A 25,685-nucleotide genomic window follows, 5' to 3' on the forward strand; every position below is an offset into this window, starting at 1 on the left:
AGTGGCACCTGCCAAAAAATCAGAGCCCCCTTTTCGGCTGGCGCCAGCAGACGAATGCACATTTGTTCGAAAGAGCCGGTGTGTGTCGCGTGTACTCGTCTATACGTATATCCGAGCGGCTGTATAGGTGCACACGTGGGCCAGACTTAACGAAATCTGGCCAGATGTCTATTCGGAACGTGGTGCAGGTCGGCGCCACAGACAGACAAACAGCCCACCAAGTGCGGCACGCAGTTGCGTGCACTTGTGCACGCGCACAAATGCTCGCACACGCGTGTACCTTCGTTGGCCAGCTTTTCGCCCGATTACGCGACCTCACGATCAGCTACAGGTGGCGACGACGTTCCTTCTGGCCGGTTCTTAATCGATTCTCGGCGATCGATCGCTTTCGCTTCTTTTGGAAAGGCTGATCGGTTATTTCTGGACAGCGACGAGAATATTCGTCCTCGAACGGGCGTAAATACGGAAAGAGTCTACTTTTACCGTGGACCCTTCGGAGACGCACGGAGCGAGTTGAGAACAGCGGCGTCTACGCCAATGAGCTACGGGGATAGCAGGATATGGTACTTCGTAGGGTGGTGACTTTCGGTTCGACTGCCAAGAAACTCTCTCTAGGACGATGGATGCTCGTCTTTCCGGCGAACGTTGCTCCAGGCATTCCCGGAGCAACAGACACGCGCGTCTACTCGTTTTTTGCCTCCCATGTGCCCTCGCGAACTCGTCGCGCATCCAACGTCGAAGTAGCATTTTTCTTATTGACGCGATTCTCTTTTCGGTAACCCAGTTCTCGGCTAATGGACTTTTGCTCTTCCCCGTGGATTTATCGGGACGCGAGAGAGAAACGCGGGTAACGAGGTTGTCGGGTGGTGCAGGAACCTCGCGCGGAGGGAAAGAGAAGAGGAGAGTTTCAGGACGATGGTGTTTCACGGTGTGGCAAATTCATATCGACCATAACGGGAGCGCGGCGAATGGCGGCGAGCGTTCGGTAACGAGGGACTTGCATTAGTCAGGAATTCGAGTCGTATCGTTTCGCCAACTTCACCACCCCTTGCTCTAGCTAGTCTACTCCCAGCCAACGAGTTTTCGATTTCAAAAGTAAACTTCTATGCTGCTCCCCTCTCAAGAAATCTACCAAGTTGTTTCGAAAGTTGGGCCAAGAGTGCAGGAAAACGGACCAGGAATCAAATTTTCTATGTCGCGAGAAATTTCTCCGAAACTACCTACTGCGACAAAGTATCGACACAAAGCGTACGAACGAAGATAGTTTCTTTATCCGAAGCCGACTCATTGCTCTCTTTATCGGACGCATTTTTATCCTCGGTAAAAAGATCTCCGACGCAGAATTCCCGAAGAACGCAAAAAGATGCGAGACGCAATAAACGAGCGATCGATGAAAAAAAACGACGGAGGGGGAATCGAAAACTGGACGGAAGAACGATTAGGAATTTTTCGCGGATAATAAGACTCGCGATAAAGCGTGGAGATCGCGGCGTGACCTATCGACACCGAGGCTTACGCGCGCGCGTCGGTGAGCGGAAAAGAGAGGAAAAGCGAGCAAAATCGGTGGCAGAGAAGGAAGGAAGAGACCGATCGTGATCGGGAGGAGAATGCACAGTGGGAGGATGCTCGTTGGCGGAGAAAGGGATTCGAGTTAGGGCGTCGAGGGATGAGGGGTCGAGGCCGAGAGGGGTGGAAGCAGATGCTCATCGGGCCCCTGCTGTAAATGTAGATTATGCTCATCCTTGATTTGTGTGTGCGAGACCACGCGTCCCTACATGCAGCGCGCTTTGGCCTTTCCTAAACGGAGAATCGAAAAGTTCTCGGACACGGGAAACGTTCTTCCTGATTTACTTCCAACTTCCGGGACGAGCAACTACTCGAGCAAAGCTTATTCCGTCCACTTATGCGCTAGATTAAATTTGCTAGATGAGGCTACGTGTTTCGCGAATACCGAAGAATCTATCCAATGGAATTTCCATACGAACCGAGTCGTGTGCTCGGCGCGTGTACGGCCAAAAATCGAGACGAGTGAAAGAGAAACGAAGGAGAGGGATGAGCGAAGGAGAGGGCGGCAGGAAGAGAGGGATATAGTGGGAGTGAGAAAAAAAAGAGAGAAAGAAAGAGACGGAGCAAGAGGCAGGTGCATCACGGTGACACTCCCTCGATAATTCTCCGGAGAAAGAGAGAAAGAGGATGTAAGAAGGGAAACAGAGACAAAATTATGGGCCGCGGAGACGAAGGGAGCAGGAAAGAAGGAGAAGCGAGTCACGAGTGTTGTGTCTGGAGCTCGTTTATGGTTGTTCGTTCAAACTCTCGCTCCAGGGAACGAGAGTTTCAGAAATGGCTCTTCGGGGTCAGATCGAATCGCTCGCATTTCCCAGCGACGAGATGCTCTTCCCGATACCTGGCGAGTCGCGAGGATCCGTCGCCGCAATTTACGACCGATCGATCCTTCGATCTTCCGAGCCAAGAAATTGGCCTCCGTGTACTTCTTCCGATTCTCAGTGGAAGTAGGATTAATTGAGCATTTTTAAGGAAACCTTCTCGATACGAATATTCCCCGTTTCGGGTACATTTATTCGTGAGTCACCCCTCGATAATTTTAGATCGAATCGGCTATTAAAATCTTACGTTCGTGTTTTACGCGTAATTTCGACCCACGAACCGTAACGGATTACTATCCGATCTTTCGCTGCGCAACACGTCTAAAATTCTTTTGCGCAAAGTTCTATCCAATTTTCCATGTACGAGTTTACCGTATTCTTAGATGTGCCCTTGCACTTGAACGATCGCACTCTGACCCTCTGAAAATTAGACAATGAACGACGAGGTCTGGGTTACGATTCGAGGAAACCGGAGCAACTGCAAACAACGTTTTCGCTCGGTGCAGCAATCGTTGAAATTAACCGGCCGAAACGAGCAAAGAATCAACTGAACTGTTGGCAATTGGCGACCGACTCGCCGGGACAATTGACACTTAACGAACCCGACACCGCGCGCTTTAAACATTGGAATATAAAATGAGTAAGACGGTGATCGATCTCTCGTACAATCGATACAATATTTTCGAAACGATTCTGAGCGCTGATCAAACATCTCGTAACACGCGACACCCAGTTCGAAACGACCGGTATAAAACACGGTGTACAATATTTTACAATTTCTTTGACCACGAAACGTTTCCAACGAACTCGAAATGGACAGTGGCCCGTAACTAAGCATTTCCACCGTTTCCAAACAGCATTCTCGAGATAAACAAACAACCGAAACTCGGTTGACTAACAGCCCCGAACAACACGCAAACGATCAACTTTACCAATTCCCTTTGATCAGTAATTTCACAGGGATTTGCTCGTACACCGACCAGCGAAACATTAACAAAACTTATCGACGTTATCGCAGATAAATCAAAGCTCGTCAATGCCACCGATAACATTGTTTTCGAAAAACCGATAAGAATATTCGGCACCGCGTCGATAATCGGCGCCAGAAAAATATAATGTATGTAGACACGTGCCTGAAACTGACACGAAATCGAGAAGAGATGAGAACCCCTACGATACAATTCGCGCAACGATTATGGCGAATCTTTTTACCGAAAAATATTTCTTTTCTCTTGGACAGGTGTATGAAAAGAGAGGAATAAAAAAAGGAAAACACGCAGCGTCCATTCTCCAGGAGACCCATCAGGGCTATCTGCCAAGAAAAAGAGCCGAATTTATGGTCTCTTGCATTACGTTCGAACGATTAACCTCTAACGATTCCAGCGTCGTCGACGTCGTCGTCGTTGTCGTCGCCGCGCCGCCACTGGGAGGACACGTGGTACACGAGAGAAGCTCGCCCAATCATCGACCAGATTTTGACTCGCGAGAATGATACTCGAGGAAAATAGCGATTTTAAAGAAAGTGTGGCGAACGATAATTTGATAACGTTGATATTCTTTTTTATCGGTATCCCTTGACGCGTCTCGAGGATCCCCGAAAGTCTGTTGCACATGACAGCCGTGAGATAGCGACGAGTCTCTGGTATCTAGGTTATGTCGACTATATTTTGAACGACGAGTACGCCAGTCGAGCGAAATGATCGCGTTTTCCGAGAAATACGGGACGAAAGAACGATAATAACGATGCAAGCAGCACAAGGAAGAACAGATCTGTCCCGGGGGTTAGTTCACTACGACGGGGCAGCACTGTCCAAAGCACTGACAAGCAAACCAAAACACAGGACGGACCGAGTCAGTCGAGAGAACGATCCGGCACGGTCTTGGAGAAAATCGAGGGAGCTTAATCGACCGATGCACAACACCACGGTCTGCTTGCACCTTGCAAATATTGCTCGTTGACACAGAGGAAACACCAAAGCAACGCTCGCGAGATTTAATGTACGGTGGTTCGCGAGAGACACTAGACACAGAGACTCCTTCGACGCTATATTTTCACACGGCACACGCACAGCACAAAATTCTCGCGATTTCGGTACGGTTAAATAACTGTTTCATGACTGACGCCACTCACCGGGGTGTTTGTTGGCGATTTTATTGAAGCAGTTTTGAAAGACCTCGTAGAGATGCATCGGCTCGTCGTCGCTGGCCGCCATGTTTTCACGAGACGAGAAAACTAGTGGACGTCCGTGGTTGAGGCGAGTGGGCACGGTTTCGCGGTGTGGCCGCGCGTGGAGCCACCCTCCTCCCGGAACGGTCACGCACACTACTGAACCACGCCGTCACACCGATGCGGCCCTTATAGTCCATCAGTGGCGCCACCCTCCTGCCGATAATTTGCGCCACTGTCGCTACGCGGCCGCTTTAAATATTGCTCGTTGCTCTTTCGGCACCTTCGAACAGACGTTCATTTACCATTAAATTATTTGAAAATTTCGTTCGAATAACCGATACACAAATTCGATAGTAAAGCCTAAAGAATTTAAACGTAATATTCTAGCGCAAATTTTTATTCGTTGTTACAAGTACAATCGTAGAATAAATATATAAAGTTAAATTAAGAAACGCTCGAGACAAAGATTATTACAATATAATAATATAACTTCTCGACATGATGTATTCAAACACATGTGTTAGTAAAAACTTGGTATTTTATTGCATCGAAGGCGACAGTCGTTAAATTTTTAAAATATATTAAGTATAGAAAGTGACTTAGTATATCGAGACTATGCGTGCGCGCATTTCGTACAATCTAACGTAAATGTAGTCAGTATATCGCGTAATTATGGACGTATCAGATCTAAAGAACGTCACGTTATTATTTTAAACTCCAAGAAAATCGGAATTTTGTGCAATCGGGTGAGATATGTCCTCGTAATCCTGTCGGCCAAAGCCTAAAATACAAAAACGTACATAAACGTTTGCCTCCACCTCTCACGACCATAAATCACATGGACAAGACACTGCACAATTTAACATATTTGCATGTAAAACTGACGTATCGTTATGCTGCTTATGATAGTTCAAGCGGAACAAACACAAATGGATTTTTGCAACTTTCTTAACAAAACATAATGCGCGTACTTAAAAGAATTACATGCACCTACACAAAGCAAAACCTGGAAGAAGCAATGCAGCTCTACGAAACACGAATCTGTATCCGATGCTTTACTGACCCATCGCAGGATTCGTAGCAAACATTGTGGCTAAACATCCGCCTCTTGCTTGGCCTATTCGAAGAATATATATGCTCGTGATAATGCGCACGATCATGTTTATAATCATAATCGCCGCGCTAAACTTCTCGGATGCATCTACAAGTTTGTGCGATCAGATAGATACATCTTCTGTTTAGGGAGGTTAATCGACCATGTAGTCTTTCAGGCTGAAGGTATTAGTTGCTAGATAAGATATAGTATTTGCATCTAACTTACATGTTGGTGGAAAGTAGACCGCTAGTGTTACAACGTCAAAAAATATGGAAAGTACATTTATAAATAGTGCCTAAAATATAGAACTTTGTTACGGAGATACAAAGTAAATAAGTGATAGATAATGAAAGCTAGTTGCTTACAAATTGTAGCGGTTCATCCGATTCGATATTGTGAATAGCCCACAACAAGCAAATGAAGAAAAGAAAATTATAAAACATTACCGATTTTGGACACCAGTGTCCCTGAATACCCCTAAAAATTCAGTTTTTAACTATATAAGCAAACATTCCATTCGATATTTTGTAGTGCTCATAATTATAAAATAATTTATAGTGCACATAGTATATAATTTATCCTTACCATGTTACTAGGACTAAATGAATTGCAAATATCACCTGAAAAAATCCGACAAGACCATAAACAATGATCTCAGAGCATAAAGTCAATAAGTTATCTAAGCCATAATTCGTGAAAATATATTTGTGGTAATACACAAACCACCTTGATAATATGAGAAACTTGTCAAACAGGTTATGAAATTCCTTCATTGCCATGCCTCTACATAACTACACTTTATTTCTTATAAAACGTTAATCATAAAAAAAAAATACGTAAATGATTTCATAAAGTGTAATTATAATTTTAAAAGATTATCTGACAGCTGTTCCCGTAATCGGACACATTAAATATCAGACAGAAATACCCGTGAGCTAATGCGAGAGGAAAAAGCGATAAGAACGTGGAACAGAAAAAGAACAATTACAACGTGCAGCATATTATAATTTAAAGAAAAATGCGTTATTCTGTAACAAAAACCTTTCAAGTACTGAAATATAATAACGTTTAATGATATTTACCTTTAAGGGGTAATGAGATATACTGGACGTATCCGGCATTTTTAAAGTTTTAATATACAATTTCTACTCGACGTAAAACTATTTCGGACCCTTTACTTTTACGGCAATTACTGTCAAGTATTAATAATCGGGATACGCCTATTACTTATTCACGTTTATCAACAATTCTCTGAAACTCCTCCTTCGAAACATTCCATCGACACAACATAAAACGAATACTGCGCATCGCTGGATGCGCAATGACATCTATCGTCAATATGGCGGTATTAATTTGAATATTTTAAAAGTGAACCTTTACAGTTTTAATTCTTATTTAGATGCAATTGTTTCGGACAAGGTTCGTTCGAAAAGTATGGACTTTAATATTAAATGATTAAGGAGAATATAAAGCATAGTTACAAAATTTGTTAACACTTATATACTTTACGTACGAAAAGAAAATATTTATAAAAATTTATTGTAATTCCCGTATAGATAAAATTTTATTAGCTAATATTTCATAGTTTACTGAAAGGATCAACACGAATTTCCTATTAAATTTTTTATAAACGGCATAAAGAAAATTGAATGGTGGTGCCGCCTAACGGCTCAATGAGTGAAATACAAATCGAATGCTACTCACGGAGCGATGAATGATTCACTGAGATGGCACTGCAATACGATCCTAAAAAAAAACATTTAATGATATTGTTGTGAACTGCAATGTGGCATGTGCTCAAATTGTTGTGAGTAAAGTAATACAAAGTAGAAAGTTCAATTAAAATACCATTAATAAAACATGCTACGAAAGGGTAACTTTTTAACGAGACACTTGCGCTACGGCCTAAGAACGTTTCATGATGAAGGTATCGTTATCGGCTGTACGCAAGATACTAATTCACCAGAATATCAGGTTAGAAAGATAGTACATGCTCATATTTTATTAGTAAAACAAAGCCTTTTCGCCTTTTTATTTCTCATAAGCATTGCTATATGCTTTGATAATGATACGAGAAATATTATAATATTATCGATACGATCTCCGTTATCAATAGAGCAAGATAAACTGAATTTTTTTTATCAAAATACAGTGGAGTCGTATGTGGTGCAACTAGTACACTACAAACGGCGCGAATTATAAACATTGTCGAATGTCTTTGTCACCGAATAGAACTATGAAATAAAATTTCTAGGAAAATTACGTTCAGATGAAAGCTGTGGTAGACACGTTTAAAGAGGTAGTGGGAAAAATCGTAGAAGGCGGAGGACATAAGGCAAAAGAGAGACACACGAAGAAAGGAAAGCTATTACCACGAGATCGAATCAACAAGCTCCTCGACCCAACATCTCCCTTCCTGGAATTCTCCCAGTTAGCAGGTTACGAAATGTACGGCAAAGAGGATGTACCGGCCGGAGGAATTATTACCGGTATCGGTAGAGTCGAAGGGTAGGTATCTACTTCCGATACAAATATATAAAAAAATATCCGATGAACCTTTATTTCTTAGAACCGAATGCGTGATAATTGCGAACGATGCGACCGTAAAAGGCGGCTCTTACTATCCAATTACGATAAAAAAGCATCTGAGAGCGCAGGAAATCGCTGAAGAGAATGAGTTACCGTGCGTGTATCTGGTAGACAGCGGTGGCGCAAATTTACCTAGGCAAACAGACGTATTTCCGGACAAAATGCATTTCGGTAGAGCATTTTACAACCAAGCAAACATGAGCGCGAAGGGTATCGCTCAGATCGCGGTGGTCATGGGGAGCTGTACGGCAGGTCTGTATTTTGTTCTATAACTTGTTTCGATACTATCCGAATGAATTTTCGTCAGGAGGGGCATATGTGCCTGCAATGGCGGACGAAAACGTGATCGTGGAGAATCAGGGTACCATCTTCTTGGCTGGACCACCTCTGGTGAAAGCTTCGACGGGTGAGGATGTTACCGCGGAAGAGTTAGGTGGTGCGGCGCTGCACTGTCGGTAATTGAGGAATATTCTTTAACCTATCGTCACTTTCACGATTAAAGTTGCAGGCGTTCGATTTCAGGAAGTCCGGTGTTACCGATCATCAGGCTGTAGACGATAACCATGCTCTGTATCTGACTCGGCAAATTATCAAGGACTTGAACAGACAGAGACCTATGCATGTCAATTTGAAGAAGGAGATCGAAATACCCGTACACGCTGTCGATGAAATTTACGGTATCGTTGGTACCAATCTGAAGCGACCTTACGACGTGAGGGAAGTCATCGCGAGGATCGTGGACGGCTCCAAGTTCCGCGAATTCAGAGCTCAGTACGGAGAAACTTTGGTTACAGGATTCGCAAGAATTTACGGCTACCCCGTGGGAATAATCGCGAATAACGGTGTATTGTTCTCCGAGAGCGCGTTGAAGGGTGCGCATTTCGTGCAACTTTGCGCTCAGAGGAAAATACCGCTTATTTTCTTGCAGAACATTACGGGTAAGAAATGTTTTTCGGTAGTGTTGCAACAGCAACTGATACTTATTATCGCAGGCTTCATGGTGGGCAAGGAGGCTGAAGCTGGGGGAATCGCTAAAAACGGAGCAAAAATGGTGAACGCTGTAGCATGTGCCAAAGTACCGAAAATTACGGTGATGATCGGTGGCTCGTACGGAGCTGGAAATTACGGTACTTCTCGTGTCGGTAAATGACTGTTCGAATTCCAGTACAGTTTGATTCGTTTTGACACAGGTATGTGTGGACGAGCTTACTCTCCGAGATTTCTCTATTCGTGGCCTAATGCCAGAATATCTGTGATGGGAGGGGAACAAGCTGCTGGCGTGATGACACAAATTACCAAAGATCAGCGTGCACGGGAAAAGAAACAGGTATGATCAAACTTTTCTAATTGTTTGTGTCTATAGAATTTAACGTTATTTGAATTCAGTACACCGCGGAAGAGGAGCAGCAGACGAGAAAGACGATCATCGAGCAATTTGAGAAGGAAAGCAATCCCTACTATTCTAGTGCCAGGTAGATTTATGTACTAAAAAAGACTACGAGGACATATTGTACATCTAAATTATTTTTTAGACTATGGGACGATGGCGTGATCGATCCAGTTGATACCAGAGTGGTACTCGGTCTCAGTTTATCCGCGGCATTGAACGCACCTATACCAGAGAGCACGTTTGGAGTGTTTAGAATGTAAAGCACTTTCAGCGGCGCGGTCAATAATCTCCAGCGATGAAAGTATAATCAGACTCTTCTGATTCGTTATTCTCTATTACCGTTTCTTATCGAAAGTTCATATGCATATATGTACATATATATATTTTTTATACGGGATTGTCGTGTATATATGATGATTAAACATTCCAAATGCACGTGTATCGTGTACATTTCTTTGAGTTTTCTTTATTAACCTTCTTTCTTTCTCTCCATAGGCGATTATAAAATTAAGATACCTCTTCACAGAGGCGGAGTAATTAGTACGCGTCCTCCACGCGTTCGTTGTCGCTTTATTAAGAGTTATTTTACACTTGCGCGTTCCGTTATAATTATATTGGGATCGTAGCAGCGATTAATTATCTCATAATTGTCTAAGTTACTTAAGTCACATAGCATTGTTACACCTCGTCGCGCGACTAGGTCTCTTCGGTATTCTCCGCTCGCAAAGGCCAATTTTCTTCTGGCAGCATAACGGCTTTGTTATATTGTGTAGTTATTCGCGGGCATTACAGCTAAGGGACAAGTAGTACGAAAATGATGCGGAATACGGATGAAAGGAAGGGAACGGATGAAAATCTGGCGGTCGCAGAGCGGAGAAATCTAGTGAACCATCTCTTAAGCCGTAATCGAAGCTTTGCGGTTATTCTTCCTTATATTTTTCGAAAAGTCAACCGAGATTAGTGAAGGTCCGAAGTCAACGTGGTTCGAAGCTTCCTATCGATTCGATAAGAAACTTCGAACCGTGTTAAAAGAAAGAAGCGATCGGTCGTGAATTCGATATCACAAAAAGTGTTTGATAGTCACCGTTTCTCTATACGTAAACAGAGTAAGAATTATACTAACATCCGGCGAGAAATTCGTTCTTCTCGCGTTGCACTCGAATTCTGCCGGGTTCTCAAGCTCTGCGTTCTATTTACAATCAGCGATCGTCAGCTCCTGGATCGTTTCTCCTGAAACTTACAGAAACTTGGAAAAACAGAGGAGTAAGACAAGAAGAGGCAAGATCACCGTTCTACACGACGAGCCACTCGATTCGGACTCGGTGAGCTTGTACTTGAAATGTTCTTTGACTTCTTGGGCTATGAAAGCTCTCTCTTCTGTCCTGATGATCGTCGGAGTCGTCGGCTGCTCTCTGACCTCTTCGGCGATGACTGCCCTGGCTTTCGTCCTGTTCTTCCCTCTTCTGATGTACATTTCGGACAGGGCTGTCGAACACACGTCATTTTCAACAACGACGCTAAACATCGAATCCAGAGAACTTACCTTTATCTACCACGGCATCTTCTTCGAAATCCACTTTGATCAAGGCGGACATCGTCACTTCGAACAATTTGTTCTTATCCGTGTCCGAGACGTCTATGGCTCTTCTTTTTCTACCGAATCCTATTTGGTTGTTGCTGCACTCGATCTGGAATATGGAGCCAGCGAGTGATCGAAATCGAAAGGCGAATAAAATTCGTAAATCGTCTCTGCTTTTAACGTTCGACAGGAACGACAACGTACCCCTTGGCACTTGTCCAAACAGACGTTAACGGTACCGCGAAACTGAACGTAAGTGCTTTCCGGGAACTTGAAAGCACGGAATTTCGCTGTCAGGAAGTCGCCGTCCACCGTGTTGAAGTTCTCGAAGAGATAAGGATCCACGGAGCAGCTGAGGACGAATCAAACTGAGCTTCCTGCTTGCTTGTGCGCGGATCAAACAGAACGAATTCGATTACCCGTTAATGATTATCGTTTCCTCCTGCGATTTAGTATCCGTGACCAACATGTAGGTGACCAGTAACCCGTAAACCGGCGCCGATCCGCTGTCCAAAAAGATTTCCATTTGCAAAGGCGTGCCCGGACTGACGTTCAATTCTCCGGTGACCAAATTGCTACCTTGCCTGACACCGACTCCCAAAATTGGTACCGGTGCCGACTCGGATATTTCATCCCTGATGTCGATCACGCTTCGAGAAATAAAAACAAGCATTAAATTTTTGAAAGAAGGAAAATTGTACAAAACCTAGCACTCTCTCTTTCGCTTTGGATGATCGTTTTATCGTCTTTCTTTGGCATCGAATCGCAAAAAGGATTTTTGTAGAAGAAAATCGAGCATCTGGCAAATGACGCGTTCGAATGTAACTTCCGGATAAAAAGCAGCGAAGAAACGGCACATCGCGACATGGAATCGAGAGATTACCATGATGTATGCGTTTCAATCGAATTAACCCGCTTGAGAGGCATAAAAACTAGAAAACGTGTTAATGAACCGTACGGCCTGGGCTACTTCGACAGTCATCGAATCCTTCCGTCGACCCGAATCGCGTTTCTCTTTCCGCACACTCATCTTTTCCGCGAAAGAGCGTGATCGAACAGCACGCGTCGCGAACGGTACAATCGTCAGAAGAACAACGCAATCTAATTTCCGCTGCGTTTTTAAACGGAGCCGGCACGGAAGCGCGGCGATCGATGAATCGATCAGAGAATTATTCGCGGAATTTCAGCTGTTCGATCGTCCTTCGATATCCTTGATGGCGACGGATGCATCGAATCGAGGCATGCAATTCCATCGACTTTGCGGAAGCAGAAACAGTTATCGAGATCGAGAAAGAATTTTCTGAATGTTCCTCGAATCGAGAGGAAAAGATTTTCGCGACATGAGATGCGATGAATTCGTGACCAACGACCATCACGACCCATGATCGATTACCGAACGATAAAGAAAAAGATAGAAGACTCTGCTTAGCAGGCTAATGACAGCCTGGGAACTCGGGAGACTGTCGTTGCGGTGACGAAAAAAAAGACCACTTCCCATTAGTTGCAAGTTAAAATTACATGCCAGCTACGCACGACACGATATGCAAATTCAGCAAGTGTGATACGTTCGAGTCTAAAATTACGTTTCAGATGTTCTAGCAGCTGGCTGTAGTCGATGAATAAATGACCGCGGCAACTATCCGGTTAGCTCATTGGGATTCGAATTTCTGTCTATGTTGTTTACAAAGCACGGCCTTCGTTGTTCTCACACCCGTTACCGCGTTCTATAATCCGATACCTTTCGCTGAGTAATTATTGGCAAATCGTGAGTTACGTAGAACGCGATTGAGCCACTCGTGAAAGCATAATCTTACCGCGAACGCTTGCTCCAATTAAAGGGTGAACGAACGCGTCGGTACGTCGGTAATTATCGTCCTAACACGATCAAACGATATTTTTCTATTTGCTTCATTTATTAATCATCCATCTGAATAATTTTATTTCGCTGTACAGCGAATGTTCTACTAAAAGCCCGGAATTTAATCATGACTATTACTTCTGAAAAGCATTCAACATCTGTCGGACAAAGTTGCTCTGAATGAGAATACGTAATAAGCGCTGTCCGCGATCACTTAACCGTGTTGGACAGCTGTCGTAGTATCCGGGGCCAATGAACATCGAGAGGATGTTAAATAAACAAACAGAACTTACTCGGGTTCCTGAAATCCTGCTGGCAGGACGCTTCGTCGAACCGCGGTATGATTGGCGGCGATCGAAATTCCAGGTTTCACCACCACCTCTGTTATAACACACTTCACCGTGAACGTGTGTTTGCTGGAATCCGCCGGCTCCTCCACTATTATCCGATGGAAGTACACCTTTTGACCCTGCGTAACATCATGCAGGTATAATTTCGATCGGCGCGGATTAATATCGGGGAAGGAAGTCGATCGATGATTAGAGAGAATATAAATTCAGAAGCGAATGGTTAGTTCGGTGGTGTAAAAAGTCGTACCGTGACTTTGTTAACGACCCTAGTGATACCGCATCGCAGCATGTCTTGTTCAAGGAGAGGTAATCGGAACGTGGCGACGCCGTTGTTCAGTTGCGGTTTGCAAGCCTCGTCTGCAAAAGAAGACACGTTTCAGCGTGTAAAATACACGAGGAGCCATCTCTTCCTGTTCATATTTCACGACCACGTCGACGACACGCAACCGTTCGGAACTGTTTACCTGGAAAGTCCTTCATCTGCTGCAGATATATCCTCGCTTGCGGGCTACTCCTCACGATGTCAACCTCCATCCATTGCTCCGAACATCTCACCTTGCTTTGCACTGAAACCAATCGAAGACGCTTTAACTCGACGCCCACTTGCACGTCCAATCGTAACAGGAACACATATCCGTTCGTTCCCGAAACTGGCGAAACATCTCGGAGAGTGCGTGAAATCTAGGAACGCACGTGGGAAAAAGATGCAGACAAAGAAAACCAAAAAGAAAGAACAAGTCCAGCCGCAAACTAACTCGCAGTATACCACGGTAATTGCCCCATAAAGTCGTAAACGTCTCGACCTTGAAAAGCGAACATCTCGACACCGAGCACTCGAGAAACCAGCGCTCGTGTACGTCGCAGCGGGATCGGTGCCTGTTTATTCGCGGAACTCGATGATAGATACTTTCACCGTTCGCGAGTAATGTCCGCATGATACACCAAAACCACCGGTTTACAATATCGCGATGGTGTGGCGGTGAAAATCGAAAATCTGAAGAGAAATCGCCAGCGCAGATCGTTTACCTCTTCCGTGGATAATTGAATTCGAACGGTGGAGCCGAGAATAAACTCCATCGATATGGCTTCCCGTAATCAATCGTCGCGCCATTAAATGGCCAGAATAATCAGAAAAGATATGCCTTATTTCAGAGTCGAACAAGTCGCGTCGAAGCGTCATCGTTACGCGCGCAATTACGCGTTACAGAACGCGATTATTCTTACAGGTACGTCCGTAACCCTTTTTCTTTTGTTCCTTTTTCCGCTCGATGGTCTTTTTCTACGTCCACGTCGTTTTTACCGTGAAGCCTCGACTCGCTCCTCGTCGAATACCAGATTCAAAATGCTCGGACCGATTGCCGTGCCGGGAATCAATCGTTTCTTTCCTTCTTCCCTCCGGTGTTCTTTTCGCGTATCGGTAGCGTCTTGACGCGATTACCGAGTCGAGTCTTTTTCTGTACGATATCATTCGTTCACTTCGCTGTCAAACGCGCGGATTCCTGTTTCGGTTATTCATCGAGGAGCCTCGAGCGGTCAGTTTTTTCGAGCGTCCATTGCCCTCGTAATTCATGCCGACGATAGGAAGTCGTTTTCGTTATCGAGTAATCGTTCCGAACGTCATCGTGTTTGTTCCGAACGTTCGCATCTCCGTTCACCGACATCCTTATCCGAGTTTTCCGCCATTAAATCCGAGAAGCACGCACCATCTTCTACCTTCGAGAATTCCTTCGCTCTTTTCCCTGTGCGTTCCCTCCGCTCAGTTCTTGGAGATTAAGATCTCAGGAAGTTTACGAAGAGGTCGAAGCCGACCTGTTCCCGCCCTGCGACCTTCTTTCCCTTCTCTCGACCCCCTCCGCACGTTTCGCGATCCTGTTGCCCTTTCGGTACCTCGCTCTCGAGTCCCATTTATCAAACGTTGCCTCCTCGCGATCGTGACGCCCTTTGTACTCCCGTGAACAACACTTTTTTCGTCCACATGCAGGTAATTCTAATTCTCTCTGATTCAGCGGCAAGAATCTTCGTGACGATCTTTGTTTCGATTTCGAGATCCAGCACGGGATAACGCGGCGATACCGAAGCAGATCCGTACATCTTCGAGAAGGTCCGTGACCCTTCGTTCTCCTCCCATCCCTTCGTTTCTCACGTTTCTTCCATTCGTTTTCTACGCGATCCTTTTCACGGTCGATAATGTTTTTACCTCGATTTACATGATGTTCCCTCATCGAGCGTTCTCCATTTCCGGTCTCTTTCTCCTTTGCGCCACGGCGATGCCTTATCCCCGACTGTCTCGTAAAGCCCCGGCAGAGAAAAATCGGTGTAAATTGCTGCGGCGTATGTTCTTAAACATTACGATAATTTCAGGTCATTACTAACCGAGTGTTAAAAGAGGAGCAGAAGCGCATAATTACGCGCTATCGTTCTATAACGTGCTCCGAGTTCTACTGTTCTTATGATTACACAGTCAAGGGTCAAGGATATACGCGTTCTACCCTGCGTTACATTACCGGCGAAATTCTCGACGACAAACGATGCATTCGTTTCCTGCTAAGGCACCTCGAAACGGTGGAAATCCGGTACTGCGACGACGACGCATTCGGCATTCGTAATCTCCGGGCGTCGTGACGTTCGCTGTATAACGGACGAGCGAGTCGAGAAGGGCATACTCCGCTAATCTCTTCGGTATTTTAAGCTTCTTCGACCTGGTAATTGAACTCACGGTATTCCAGGATATCGGTCGAACAGGAAGCTCGAACGTAGGCGTGTCGCGCTTATCCTTTTCCGCGTAGATGTGGAGCAGCCCGCGTGAGAAATCGATCGCGCCTCGCAATTAGGAACATTGCGAGCAGCGGGAAACGAAGGCGTTTCGCCGACGACTAATTAACCGGCACACCAATTGACCGGTCCACGATTTGCATCATCGTGGAATAATAACGACCGTTATTGCCTTTTCATTGCCAGCAGCTGGCTAACCAATCGAGCCAGCAGGGTTGCGGGACCCCCGTGGATCTCTAACGATCGGAGGATCAGTTTGGAGACACGATGTTCACCCGAGACGATTCCTTTCGCCGCGAATGACACCGGCTGTTGCAGAGAGAGACGCGCGATCGATTCTTTGGAAACTACTACTTCCCGATGCGCCGCGAGAATACAGTTAGACGCGTTGCCGATAATTAATTTTCATAGGGCGATCCGACATGGTATCGATCCAAAACGGTCGATCGATTCGGATCGCGAAAGGAGCCTCGGCCTTTAATCGTTACACGATACTCTGCATCGGGACCGTAATCAAGGCGCGATATTAATTGCGACGATTTTCCAGCCATGTCGTGTCCAGTCGTAGCTCAGCGAGGCTCGTTACGCGAGACGTTAATTAAACGACGCTCTACGATTTCGTAGTTATGCAAATAAATTCGCCGCTCGCGTTCCTCCACCGACCATCAACGCGACCTCACTAATTCAAACGTCGTCTCTCCGCGTAATTCAATTACTCCTCGCGTACGTCGGCGTTCCTCGATCTGCACGCGCGAGCATGAGTTATTTTCCCCCTTAACAATGCTACGTTTGCACGGGATGCTCGCCGGCGCGAGTTACATGCAAAAACGCACGACAGATTCTTCGTGCGAGGATCTTCGGAGCGTCTCAATTTTACGCGCCGAGAGCGTACAGGCGAGAGAGCCGCTAAAAAACCTGCACGAGCGAAGTTTAACTTTCGAAATACCGAGAGAACGGTAATCGCGGACGTAAATCAAGCAAAACGCTTGTCTCGTTTGCGAAGGATCAACAGCGTATCTCGCTATCTCGACGCGAGCGGTTCGAACGGAATTTATCCGCTTCCTCTTGCAAACGATTCCCGTGAAACGCGTTGACATCGACCGCTCGCTGCGGATTCGCGATATTAATCCGTTATTACCGGCTGTCCATAGAGATTGCAGCGAAGAATTCGTTTAACCGTTTATCGACGCGCGAAGAGAGAAGCGGCGAGCAGAACGCGGAGTGGCTCTACGCGGCTGCGTAACGTAACAGGATCGAAAGTTCGTAATCGATGCGAAGCAGGTTGGCCGCGAGAGTGATAAAAGAGGAGCGGCGGCGTTCAACACACTTCGTAACGGTGATTTCATTCCGGTTCCTTTGGTTACGCGCCGGCCCGCTGTCAGCGGTAAATCACTGATCATCGATGGTCATTAGCGGTCCAGGATTCCGTCGATAGGACCGCGGGAAATCGATGAATATCCGCGAAACTGATCGCTCAGAGAACTATCCTCTGCTACCGTACGCCGCGTCGAGTGCTTACAAATTTATCGATTCGAGAGTGACGTTCCCGGCAACTACCTGTTAACCCTTTCGCCGCGGATGACGCGTACACACGTCATCGAAAAACGATACATCCACGCTACCGTACGTCGCGCGTAATCGATAGCACGGAAGCGATCGATCGTGCGTCGCATAACGAGCTTGGTTATCCTCGAGCAAACACCTGGAATCGCGGTGTCTTCGAGTAAATAACTCGCGAGACGATGTTAAGCGCAAACTTCGAGCTATGCTAAATACTTTCGGTTTCCCTCGAATGTCCAGCATCCATTTCTACGAGGATTAATCAAGAATGCCTTCTTGGCACTTGGAAAACTTCTCCGCTCGCGTCCGTAGGACATTATGGTTTTTCAAAGACTCCGTGTACAGGCCGAAGAAATCGTCGCGGTGCAGCGATGCAAATGACACCGGTATTTCGAGGGGTCAGGACTAGTCACGAAACGCACGCGGCACAAGGAGCAAGGTGCATCGCGCGCGCGCCAAATGCAGAATGAATAATTTATCGTGGCGGCGATCCGTGCACGAATTATGCGCGTAGCCGACGATTACCGTTATGCACATTTTCGGTAATCTCCGTGCGCCATACGGGCAGCACGATTATTTAAACAATTTTACGCCTCGGCTCGCTGGTGCATAAAACGTTCACACGCGTCGTTACGTGGCCGTTCGATGCGCCTTTTTTCTTCCACCCACGCTCTTCGGTTACATCGAACCTCGATACCGCGACGTCGATTTTACGCGAAAAGATCAACGCCGAAGACTTCGAGGATTTTGCGCACGATCCGTCGGTCAACTACGGTCTCGTTAAAGAAGATTTCGCGTCACGAGCAACGAAATAATTTATGGAAAAATTATTCCAGCTGGGACACGATCCTTTGTCGTTCGAACGAGACTCCGTCCTGTCATCGTCGAGACATCGAATCGGGCTAGAGCCATCTCCAGGCGACTTCCGGCACGCTTTATTATCCAGACTTTGTAACTCACGACCCGAGTACGGAATACATTTTCCAGAGGATACTCGCGCGCTTATCTGATCACAGAGTTTAATTGTTTCCTCGAGTCCGTCCTTTTCTCGTTCCTCTCGGGAGAGGAAATAACGCGTGAATTCTTGAATCACACTTCGAATTACGCCAACTCGTCAGCACTTTTCTCGCTTTAGAAAAATACCCCTTTATCTCGATATCGCGTTCGAGCGATACGTTTCCTCCGGGAGGCTTAGAAAGAGAGCCACGTGTTCACGCGTGATTAATTTGCTTTTTAAATTTCATTGTCGGTGGTTCACGCGTTAACAGATCGAAGCGATTTATAGCGTTTCATAGACGAATTAACGATTATTGGTTGAAGGTAAAAATTTCCTGATGCGCGATTTACGGGAAACTGCACGAGAGATTCAAGATAACTGGTTCGACAGAAATATCGATGGTCGACCGACTTTTTAATCCTTGTAAATACGACGTTCGTAAACAGAAATTCTTGGAGGATTTTCATTTTATGGACAACTCTTTACGGAAGAGCCGGTAAAGCGAACGGGAAGATGATCAGTTTTGCTTTAAGAGTCTTGATTAAGCTGATTAGCTTCTCGAACCTTTAGATCGTTCGATAAAACGAGCATCTCGTTCTGCGAACCATTTTCTGCGAACGATCGTTCTGTCGAGTAAAAATCGTGTAAACAAATTGGTCACGGATCATAAGCGTCGATTCAAACTCGTTCGAAGCTGACTGCTCGAGAAGAGGAATTATGAATCCAATCGATCGAGAATTCGTGTAAACGCGGATCTTTATTATTCTTATTGATAATTACTCGTTAATTCGATATTAAAGGTAGAAGAACAACCGACCACCGGTTTCGTTGAACGGCCGTTTCGTTGCCGTTATTTTATAACCGATGTCGCCTCTTTTTACGGTGCTCCACTATCTGATCAAGGAAATCCTCGGATGCTTTTTTCCTTTTTTCTTCTGCTCGCTAATGGATCTCCTTGGAAGATTCCTGGTACGCAGCACTTTCGCCACGATACGTTTCCACCCCTTGTTCCATTAAGACTGCCCATTCCGTGCGTAGCCGCGGTTATGCTTCTTTCTTTTCAGAATCAGCGTAATTATGTCCGTTAGCGTTCGCTTTTTGTTTAATCTTCGATTTCAATGGCAGCTTGCTTCAAGGTTTCTCCGATTCCGGCTAATTGCTATCAATTGAAACGTCTCGAGACTCAAAACACATCTCGTGTCACGACTTTAAATTTCTCAAGCGCACGATGATAAATCCCGTTAGTAATCGAACAATTGAATTTAGGAGCCTGACAGATCCGATCGGATGACTCGAAATCTTAACTCGATCAGGATCGCCAACAAGGAAGACTGATAATGAATTACAAATGACTGGCAACTTCGAACGATAGCTGTATCGTCGAAAATGACGCGCGGGTGATTAACGATCGCCTACGTAATTTGCGCTTTACAATTCGTCCATTGAGCCCCGCCGGCGAATTAGGCCGATGTACTCGGACGAAGAAAAACGTGGCGACTGTGGATCGACGATTACGATCCTTTTCTCGCAAATTGCTATGCTACGCGACACGAGGCCATCTTGAAATTATATATCGGATGCGTAGATCCGGTAGGTTGAAATCCTTGAAGCCGAACTACCGAACCTACGACTATTCTTCGGTTGGAAGAGGAGTTTGCGTCGGTCGCGTACCACGCGATCAACCCCGTAAAAAGATGCTGGCCTAAAATGGAGGCCAGGTACCGCTCGACAATTTTCACGACGTCTTCTTCGACGAGAGAGAAGCTTATACGGCGAGGCAGGAATTTACCCGTGGGTGCTCCTGTCTGTTCTTCGTCTCCACACGCACAAGCACGCGTGCCCTCGCAGCCCACGGTGACACGCGTGTATAGCGAGTGGTCCGACCGGTATCCGCCATACTTGGCCGGGGAAACAGCCGCGTGAACTACAGAAACGCAGAAATCTAGCAGGGGAAGAGGTCAGCAATGCTATCACCACCGGGGCAAGCCTTTTCGTGTCGCTTTCGTGAAGAGATATCCTTTATATGCTACAACGGCGTGCCGCGGCGATTTAAAAGCGGAATAAATCTTCCAGCTGGATAGAAATTCGCTTCACGAGCCTTCGTGAAATGACCGGTCTTTTTTGATAACCTTATTTTTCATGAGAGACGGATTTTGAACAGATTGCGCGAACTGCAGAATTATGCGAATCGTAAGTAACTCTTGAGAAGAATGTCGAAAGTTAGCGAAAAAAGTGTTCGCCGGGTTTACGAGGGAATAACGCGGTAGATCGTTAAAGAAGCGACGAAGAATGGCGCGTTTCTTGCATCACCATTCATGCTCGGTTGACGTAAACGATTCCGTGTCAGAGATCACGATCCTCCGGTAATCGTTTCTCCGACATACGGCACGATAACTGTACAGACTGTTCATCGAGAGAATTCTTTCAACGAAGATGGGTCCTTCAAGTTTCCCTGCCTCTCGTTTATCCCGAGTTCGATTTTGTTGAAAAAACTACCTCGGAGAAACGACTGAACGTTGATCGATTGAATCGTTTTACGACCCATTTTCCTGTGCATTAAAGCATATCCTGCAGAATCGAACGAATCGATAGATCGTCCGATATCTAAACCGGATTTCAGATCCGAAATCCCGATCGTTTCGATTTCAAACTGGATCGACAACAGAGTCGCAGGCGGTTTTCTTCCTGCGACTTAATGCATCCTGTTGTTCGCCTCGACGTTATTTTTCTCGCGATCTTTTAGTCGGTTTGCTGAAAACCGGAGTGGTCCCGTCTTTTTAGTCTTTGCACCACCTCCTGGAGGACGGTGTCCAACGTCCGCGCAGATTGGCAACCGGTTTTGCTATGGCCTCTCCCAACCGATTCGCTCCTACTCTCACTCCCACCTTCGATTCCCATTCCAGAAGGCCCTCTCGCGTCCTCCTCTCGTCCAGGACCGCGTTATCCCGTCTTCTCCCTATCTTTCTCCTCCCCCCATCTTTTTCAACGATTGTTCGAGCGTCCGGAAGAAAAGAAAGCCGCTCGCTCTGCCGGATATTGCGGAGTCGCGTTGCGAATTCTCGCAGCGCGGTCGTTTCGGGGAACATGACCACGACACTGTCAGTACACCCACGCGACTTGCTTTTCCACGAATGCTCGTTTTGCATACAAGGCGATCGCTCGATCGCGAGTCACCGTCTTGCAATTAAATGCGCTGCGACCTCGAACTGCCCGTCGAGCGAGCATCGATTCGCGACAACCAGCTCCCAGATACGCGTTTACCAGATGCGAAGGTAGTGCTTTATCCTACGTACTGGTACTTAAAGTTCCTCCAATAAGACGTAACCGAATAGCTTTGCTGGACATATCATTTGTTTTCGCGCATTCGTGTCACGCGAGGTTTTCGCTCGGCCATTTGCCCGAAGAGCAAAAGCGGGGCCTTTGATCCTGAGAGTACGTCACTGACCGACCCTTGGTATTCTCGTTGTTTCTCTTTCCTTGCCACGTGTTTCAACTCGCGAGATCTCCGCTGCTTTTCCCTTATCTCGCGATAAATTCTAGTCCTGATTTTTCAAGCATCCTTCGAAACCGCGACCAATTATTATTTCATCTCCCCACGAGCAGTTGCGGCTTCGCCACTTTATTTTAATCGAGCAACTCGATTCGGTCCGTGATCGAAAGCGCTTCTTGCCTCGTGCTGGCTTTTTCATTTCCTCTGCCTATCGACCACAACGGAAAGATATCGAGGCAGCGCGTCGAAGGTTTCTTACATTGTTACAAACTTTTTGCTGCTTTGCCTTCCGTTCGTCGACAACCTGTTCCGGAGTCGCCTCTTGCGACAAGCAGTTCTGTGCATAAATTCTAGTCTACAGGAGAAATTTTTTCGAAAAGAAATTCAGATCGAATTTCACCTTCTCTTTTCTCGATTGCCCCTATCCGCGTGCCGAGAATCCACGAAGCGAGAAGCAACGACTGGATCGCGAAAAAACTGGTCTACCTTCTGCTAGAAAAAGCAACGACCTTCTGACCTTCGATTCCTGCGATCGATAGAGAATTTTTAGTCGATACGTGGAAAATCACTTTCCTTTTTGCGTTCCCTTTCCTTCTTCGACGGAAAGCTTATAATAGATATATACTAATGAAACGGAGCCTGAATAATCGATTTCATCTCGGACAAGGATTCGAAGCGATACGAAGCAATAAGTAACGAGGAGGAAGATCGATCGACCTGGCTGAAGCGACTAATTAAGTTTACGCGGTAACACCGTGTCTCCCATTTGATTTCGCGAAACCGGTTCTTTTTATTAATGTACCAGCCGTAGAAGGAAATCAACGCGTTAAATTAATTTAATTCTTTGAATCCGTAGGCGAATAACAGCACGTTTGGAGTCGATAGACGCAATGAGACTCGAATAATGAGATTTACACGGTTCGCGTGATTCATCGTGTAACGTTATTGTTCGCGCGTAAATCTCCACAATACGTTATTAGAATTCTTACGCAATTCTTCGAGCCTTTTCCGTTCGTGAAAGTGCAACAGTTCGCGCAAACTCGTTCCGAGCCTTCCTACCGATCGGCGAACATTTCGTCGGAGATGCGATCTCTTTTAACGCGCGACTCGAATGTTTCCTAACCTCGCGTAGACTCGCTACCAGTTCGATCGTCCACGGTTCGCACAATTTTCCTCGGTTAATTTACAGAGAAAGAGAACGAAACACATCGGAACAGGAGATGATGCATCGCTGCGAGGTCGACGCGACGCGCCATGGACGAGTGAACGCACATACGTCGTCCTTGAGTTCATCCACTGGCCACGTGACGCTTCGAGGATTTCACGACACGTTCAGTTTTCTCCGAGAAATAACGAAAAACGCTCCACGAAAGTTTGGCTCACCGTTTGCTCGCACCACACCGAGAATACATATCCAGCACAGAAGCGGTCTCCAGCACGATCCGGGCTCCATGTCTATCCGATCGATCGCGACGACGCTTCAGCGTGTGAATTCGAAATTCGAGGGAACAGAGGGGGACCAGAAGGAAGGAAAAAGGAGAAGGAAGGTGGAAAAGAAGGGACAAATACAAGAGTTATGGCTCGAATCGTAGGAAAGTCTCATTTAGTCGGATTGCCGGCGCTCCTCGAGGACCAGTTTTCTCACCGTCCTTGCGCGTCCACCGACTGACAAATTTACGCTTCGTACGAGGCGTACGAACGAGGGAAAAACGGAGCAGAAACGAGGAAACTCGGAATTGCAACGAGGAGAAAACGCGAACGAGGCGGACGATGTTCCCCGTGCGAGAACGCGAGAGACACTGACGGGCCTGGCCAGTGGCGGGAGAGTTCGAACCGCACACCGACACGCATCGGGCCCGGAGATTGCGAGTCGGGGACGTCGACGAACAACGGGGCAATATCTTTTTAACGGCGCGCACGTGAGATCCTTCCGATGGTACCCCTGTTACCGATATCAGCATTTTTGGGATGGAACCTCCTGTTGCTGGGTTCAGTTATTTCGGACTGGTCGGAAATCTTAACGATTTATCCGACAAGACTTCAGCTACATAACTTGTCGAGAATAATTTACAGATTACCGAGATCCTTTTTAACCTCCTGATATATTATGATGTATTTGTCTGGTGCGTTTAATTACAGTTACAATATTAAAACAGACAAAGAATATTGAAATTTCATTATGCAAATTGGAATCCTTCTCCAAATTGAAGCATATTAAACATTCCAATATAATTGATCACCAGTTACGAGTGCATCAGATTCCTCAAAATAAAGCAAGGGGTTAAGGAGCGATCAGAGGAGAACATCCATAACGATTTTCAAACGACCACCCTCCAATATTCCGCGCGAGTTGTTCGAGGATCCTACGCGTTCGACGTACGACTCGATATTTCAACTCCCGAAGTATTTATGTTGGCTACAAAAGCCGTGGCGAGCCGAACGTTTTCGAGGATCCTTCTTTTGCCTTTTTATCTCGGGGAGCAAAGGCGAACGACGCGACGTCTCGCCGTAGGCGTGCAGGCCCAGGAGACGTTCATCGTTGGGCCTTACATGGAACTCGTCTGAGTCACTGACCAAACTGGACTATGTAAATGCGTTCGGCAAGCTTCGAGAACTGGTCGTCTGTTTACCGCGTTAAATCTTTCAGGTTGCTTTTTTTCTTCAAGACCCTCGCTGAGACTGGCGAGATTATACGCGAACTAGACTTTTCCTGTAAATCCATCAAAATTAGACTGTTGCGGAAGCTTGTTAAATGTCGCTACTCGTTTAAGTTTTTTAACATGTTAAATGAACATTGCTGGTTAAGTTAAAAGAAGGAGTAATCTACCTATCACAACATTTGTCGACTCGTTTAAGTTTTTTAACGTGTTAAATGAACATTGCTAGTTAAGTTAAAAGAAGGAGTAATCTACCTATCATAACATTTGTCGACTTGCAATCAGAATCGATTGAATGAAGATTGTTATGATCTAATTGAGAATCGATACCCGAGCGAAGAACTCGTGATTTACGACGTACTCGATCAGTGATCAATTATCGTACCGGTAAAGGAAACCTTTCGGGTCAACGAAACCGAGACACGTCGCGCCAAGAAGAAGGTACGAGTACGTTTATTCAATCTAAACAGCCTTGGGCCTTATGGTCGGTCCGAGGCCAGACAAACGGATGTCTGCTTCTCGTGCACGCAGACCGCAACACCGTCTTCGTGGCTGTTCGTGCCTTTTCGTACAAGATCGTGCAGACTTGGACGAGTAGCTATTGCTAAGCGTCCAGGTGAAAGTGTCCAAAGGTTTCGTAACGAACCACCAATACCGATTACGTTCGCGAGCAGAGAAATCGATTTCGTTACGATCTGCTTCCGACTTAATTGCACTTCGGATCGATTGCCTCGCGAAAATTCGCCGACTGAAATCGCGCGGAATGCGCTTCCGGTGTTTCCAGGAATTAAGG

General features: G+C 45.9%; 4 protein-coding genes across 17 annotated transcripts in view; 1 reads left to right on the forward strand and 3 right to left on the reverse strand.

Annotated features, from left to right (window-relative positions):
• LOC100877694 (protein daughterless) overlaps nt 1-6,978 on the reverse strand; it is a 78,855-nt gene extending 71,877 nt beyond the window's left edge. For 9 of the 13 annotated variants that reach the window (XM_076534955.1, XM_076534962.1, XM_076534961.1 and 6 more), the window contains exons 1-2: nt 6,733-6,974; nt 4,516-4,834 (exon numbers count right to left, since the gene is read on the reverse strand). In XM_076534955.1, the coding sequence (XP_076391070.1) occupies nt 4,516-4,597 (82 nt within the window). In that variant the 5' untranslated portion in view covers nt 4,598-4,834; nt 6,733-6,974. Of the gene's footprint in view, nt 1-4,515; nt 4,835-6,732 lie in introns of all 13 variants that reach the window. The other 4 variants (XM_076534960.1, XM_076534958.1, XM_012284174.2 and 1 more) reach the window with 3 other exon arrangements.
• On the reverse strand, nt 4,936-5,951 carry LOC100879451 (uncharacterized). Its single transcript, XM_076534983.1, has 3 exons — nt 5,876-5,951; nt 5,618-5,788; nt 4,936-5,335 (listed from the first exon to the last, which is right to left on the reverse strand). Exons 2-3 carry the CDS (start codon nt 5,724-5,726, stop codon nt 5,265-5,267), a joined length of 180 nt encoding a protein of 59 aa, XP_076391098.1. The 5' UTR covers nt 5,727-5,788; nt 5,876-5,951; the 3' UTR covers nt 4,936-5,264.
• A 313-nt stretch (nt 6,979-7,291) lies between the features above and the next one.
• Nucleotides 7,292-10,079, forward strand: Mccc2 (methylcrotonyl-CoA carboxylase subunit 2). The gene is made up of 9 exons (XM_003702723.3): nt 7,292-7,624; nt 7,905-8,158; nt 8,220-8,491; nt 8,547-8,694; nt 8,762-9,177; nt 9,232-9,366; nt 9,430-9,566; nt 9,626-9,711; nt 9,772-10,079. Exons 1-9 carry the CDS (start codon nt 7,511-7,513, stop codon nt 9,887-9,889), a joined length of 1,680 nt encoding a protein of 559 aa, XP_003702771.2. The 5' UTR covers nt 7,292-7,510; the 3' UTR covers nt 9,890-10,079.
• On the reverse strand, nt 10,069-24,046 carry qsm (Zona pelucida superfamily protein qsm). Of its 2 annotated transcripts, none has more exons than XM_012284157.2 (8): nt 23,619-24,046; nt 13,881-13,982; nt 13,664-13,773; nt 13,360-13,535; nt 11,628-11,858; nt 11,413-11,560; nt 11,173-11,317; nt 10,069-11,114 (listed from the first exon to the last, which is right to left on the reverse strand). In XM_012284157.2, exons 1-8 carry the CDS (start codon nt 23,686-23,688, stop codon nt 10,867-10,869), a joined length of 1,230 nt encoding a protein of 409 aa, XP_012139547.1. In that variant the 5' UTR covers nt 23,689-24,046; the 3' UTR covers nt 10,069-10,866. The 2 variants fall into 2 exon arrangements, with proteins under 2 accessions (XP_012139547.1, XP_012139548.1); XM_012284158.2 differs by lacking the exon at nt 23,619-24,046 and adding an exon at nt 15,614-15,653.
• Nucleotides 24,047-25,685: the final 1,639 nt, after the last annotated feature.

Source organism: Megachile rotundata, chromosome 8, assembly GCF_050947335.1.
Source record: "Megachile rotundata isolate GNS110a chromosome 8, iyMegRotu1, whole genome shotgun sequence".
Lineage (NCBI taxonomy): Eukaryota > Metazoa > Arthropoda > Insecta > Hymenoptera > Megachilidae > Megachile > Megachile rotundata.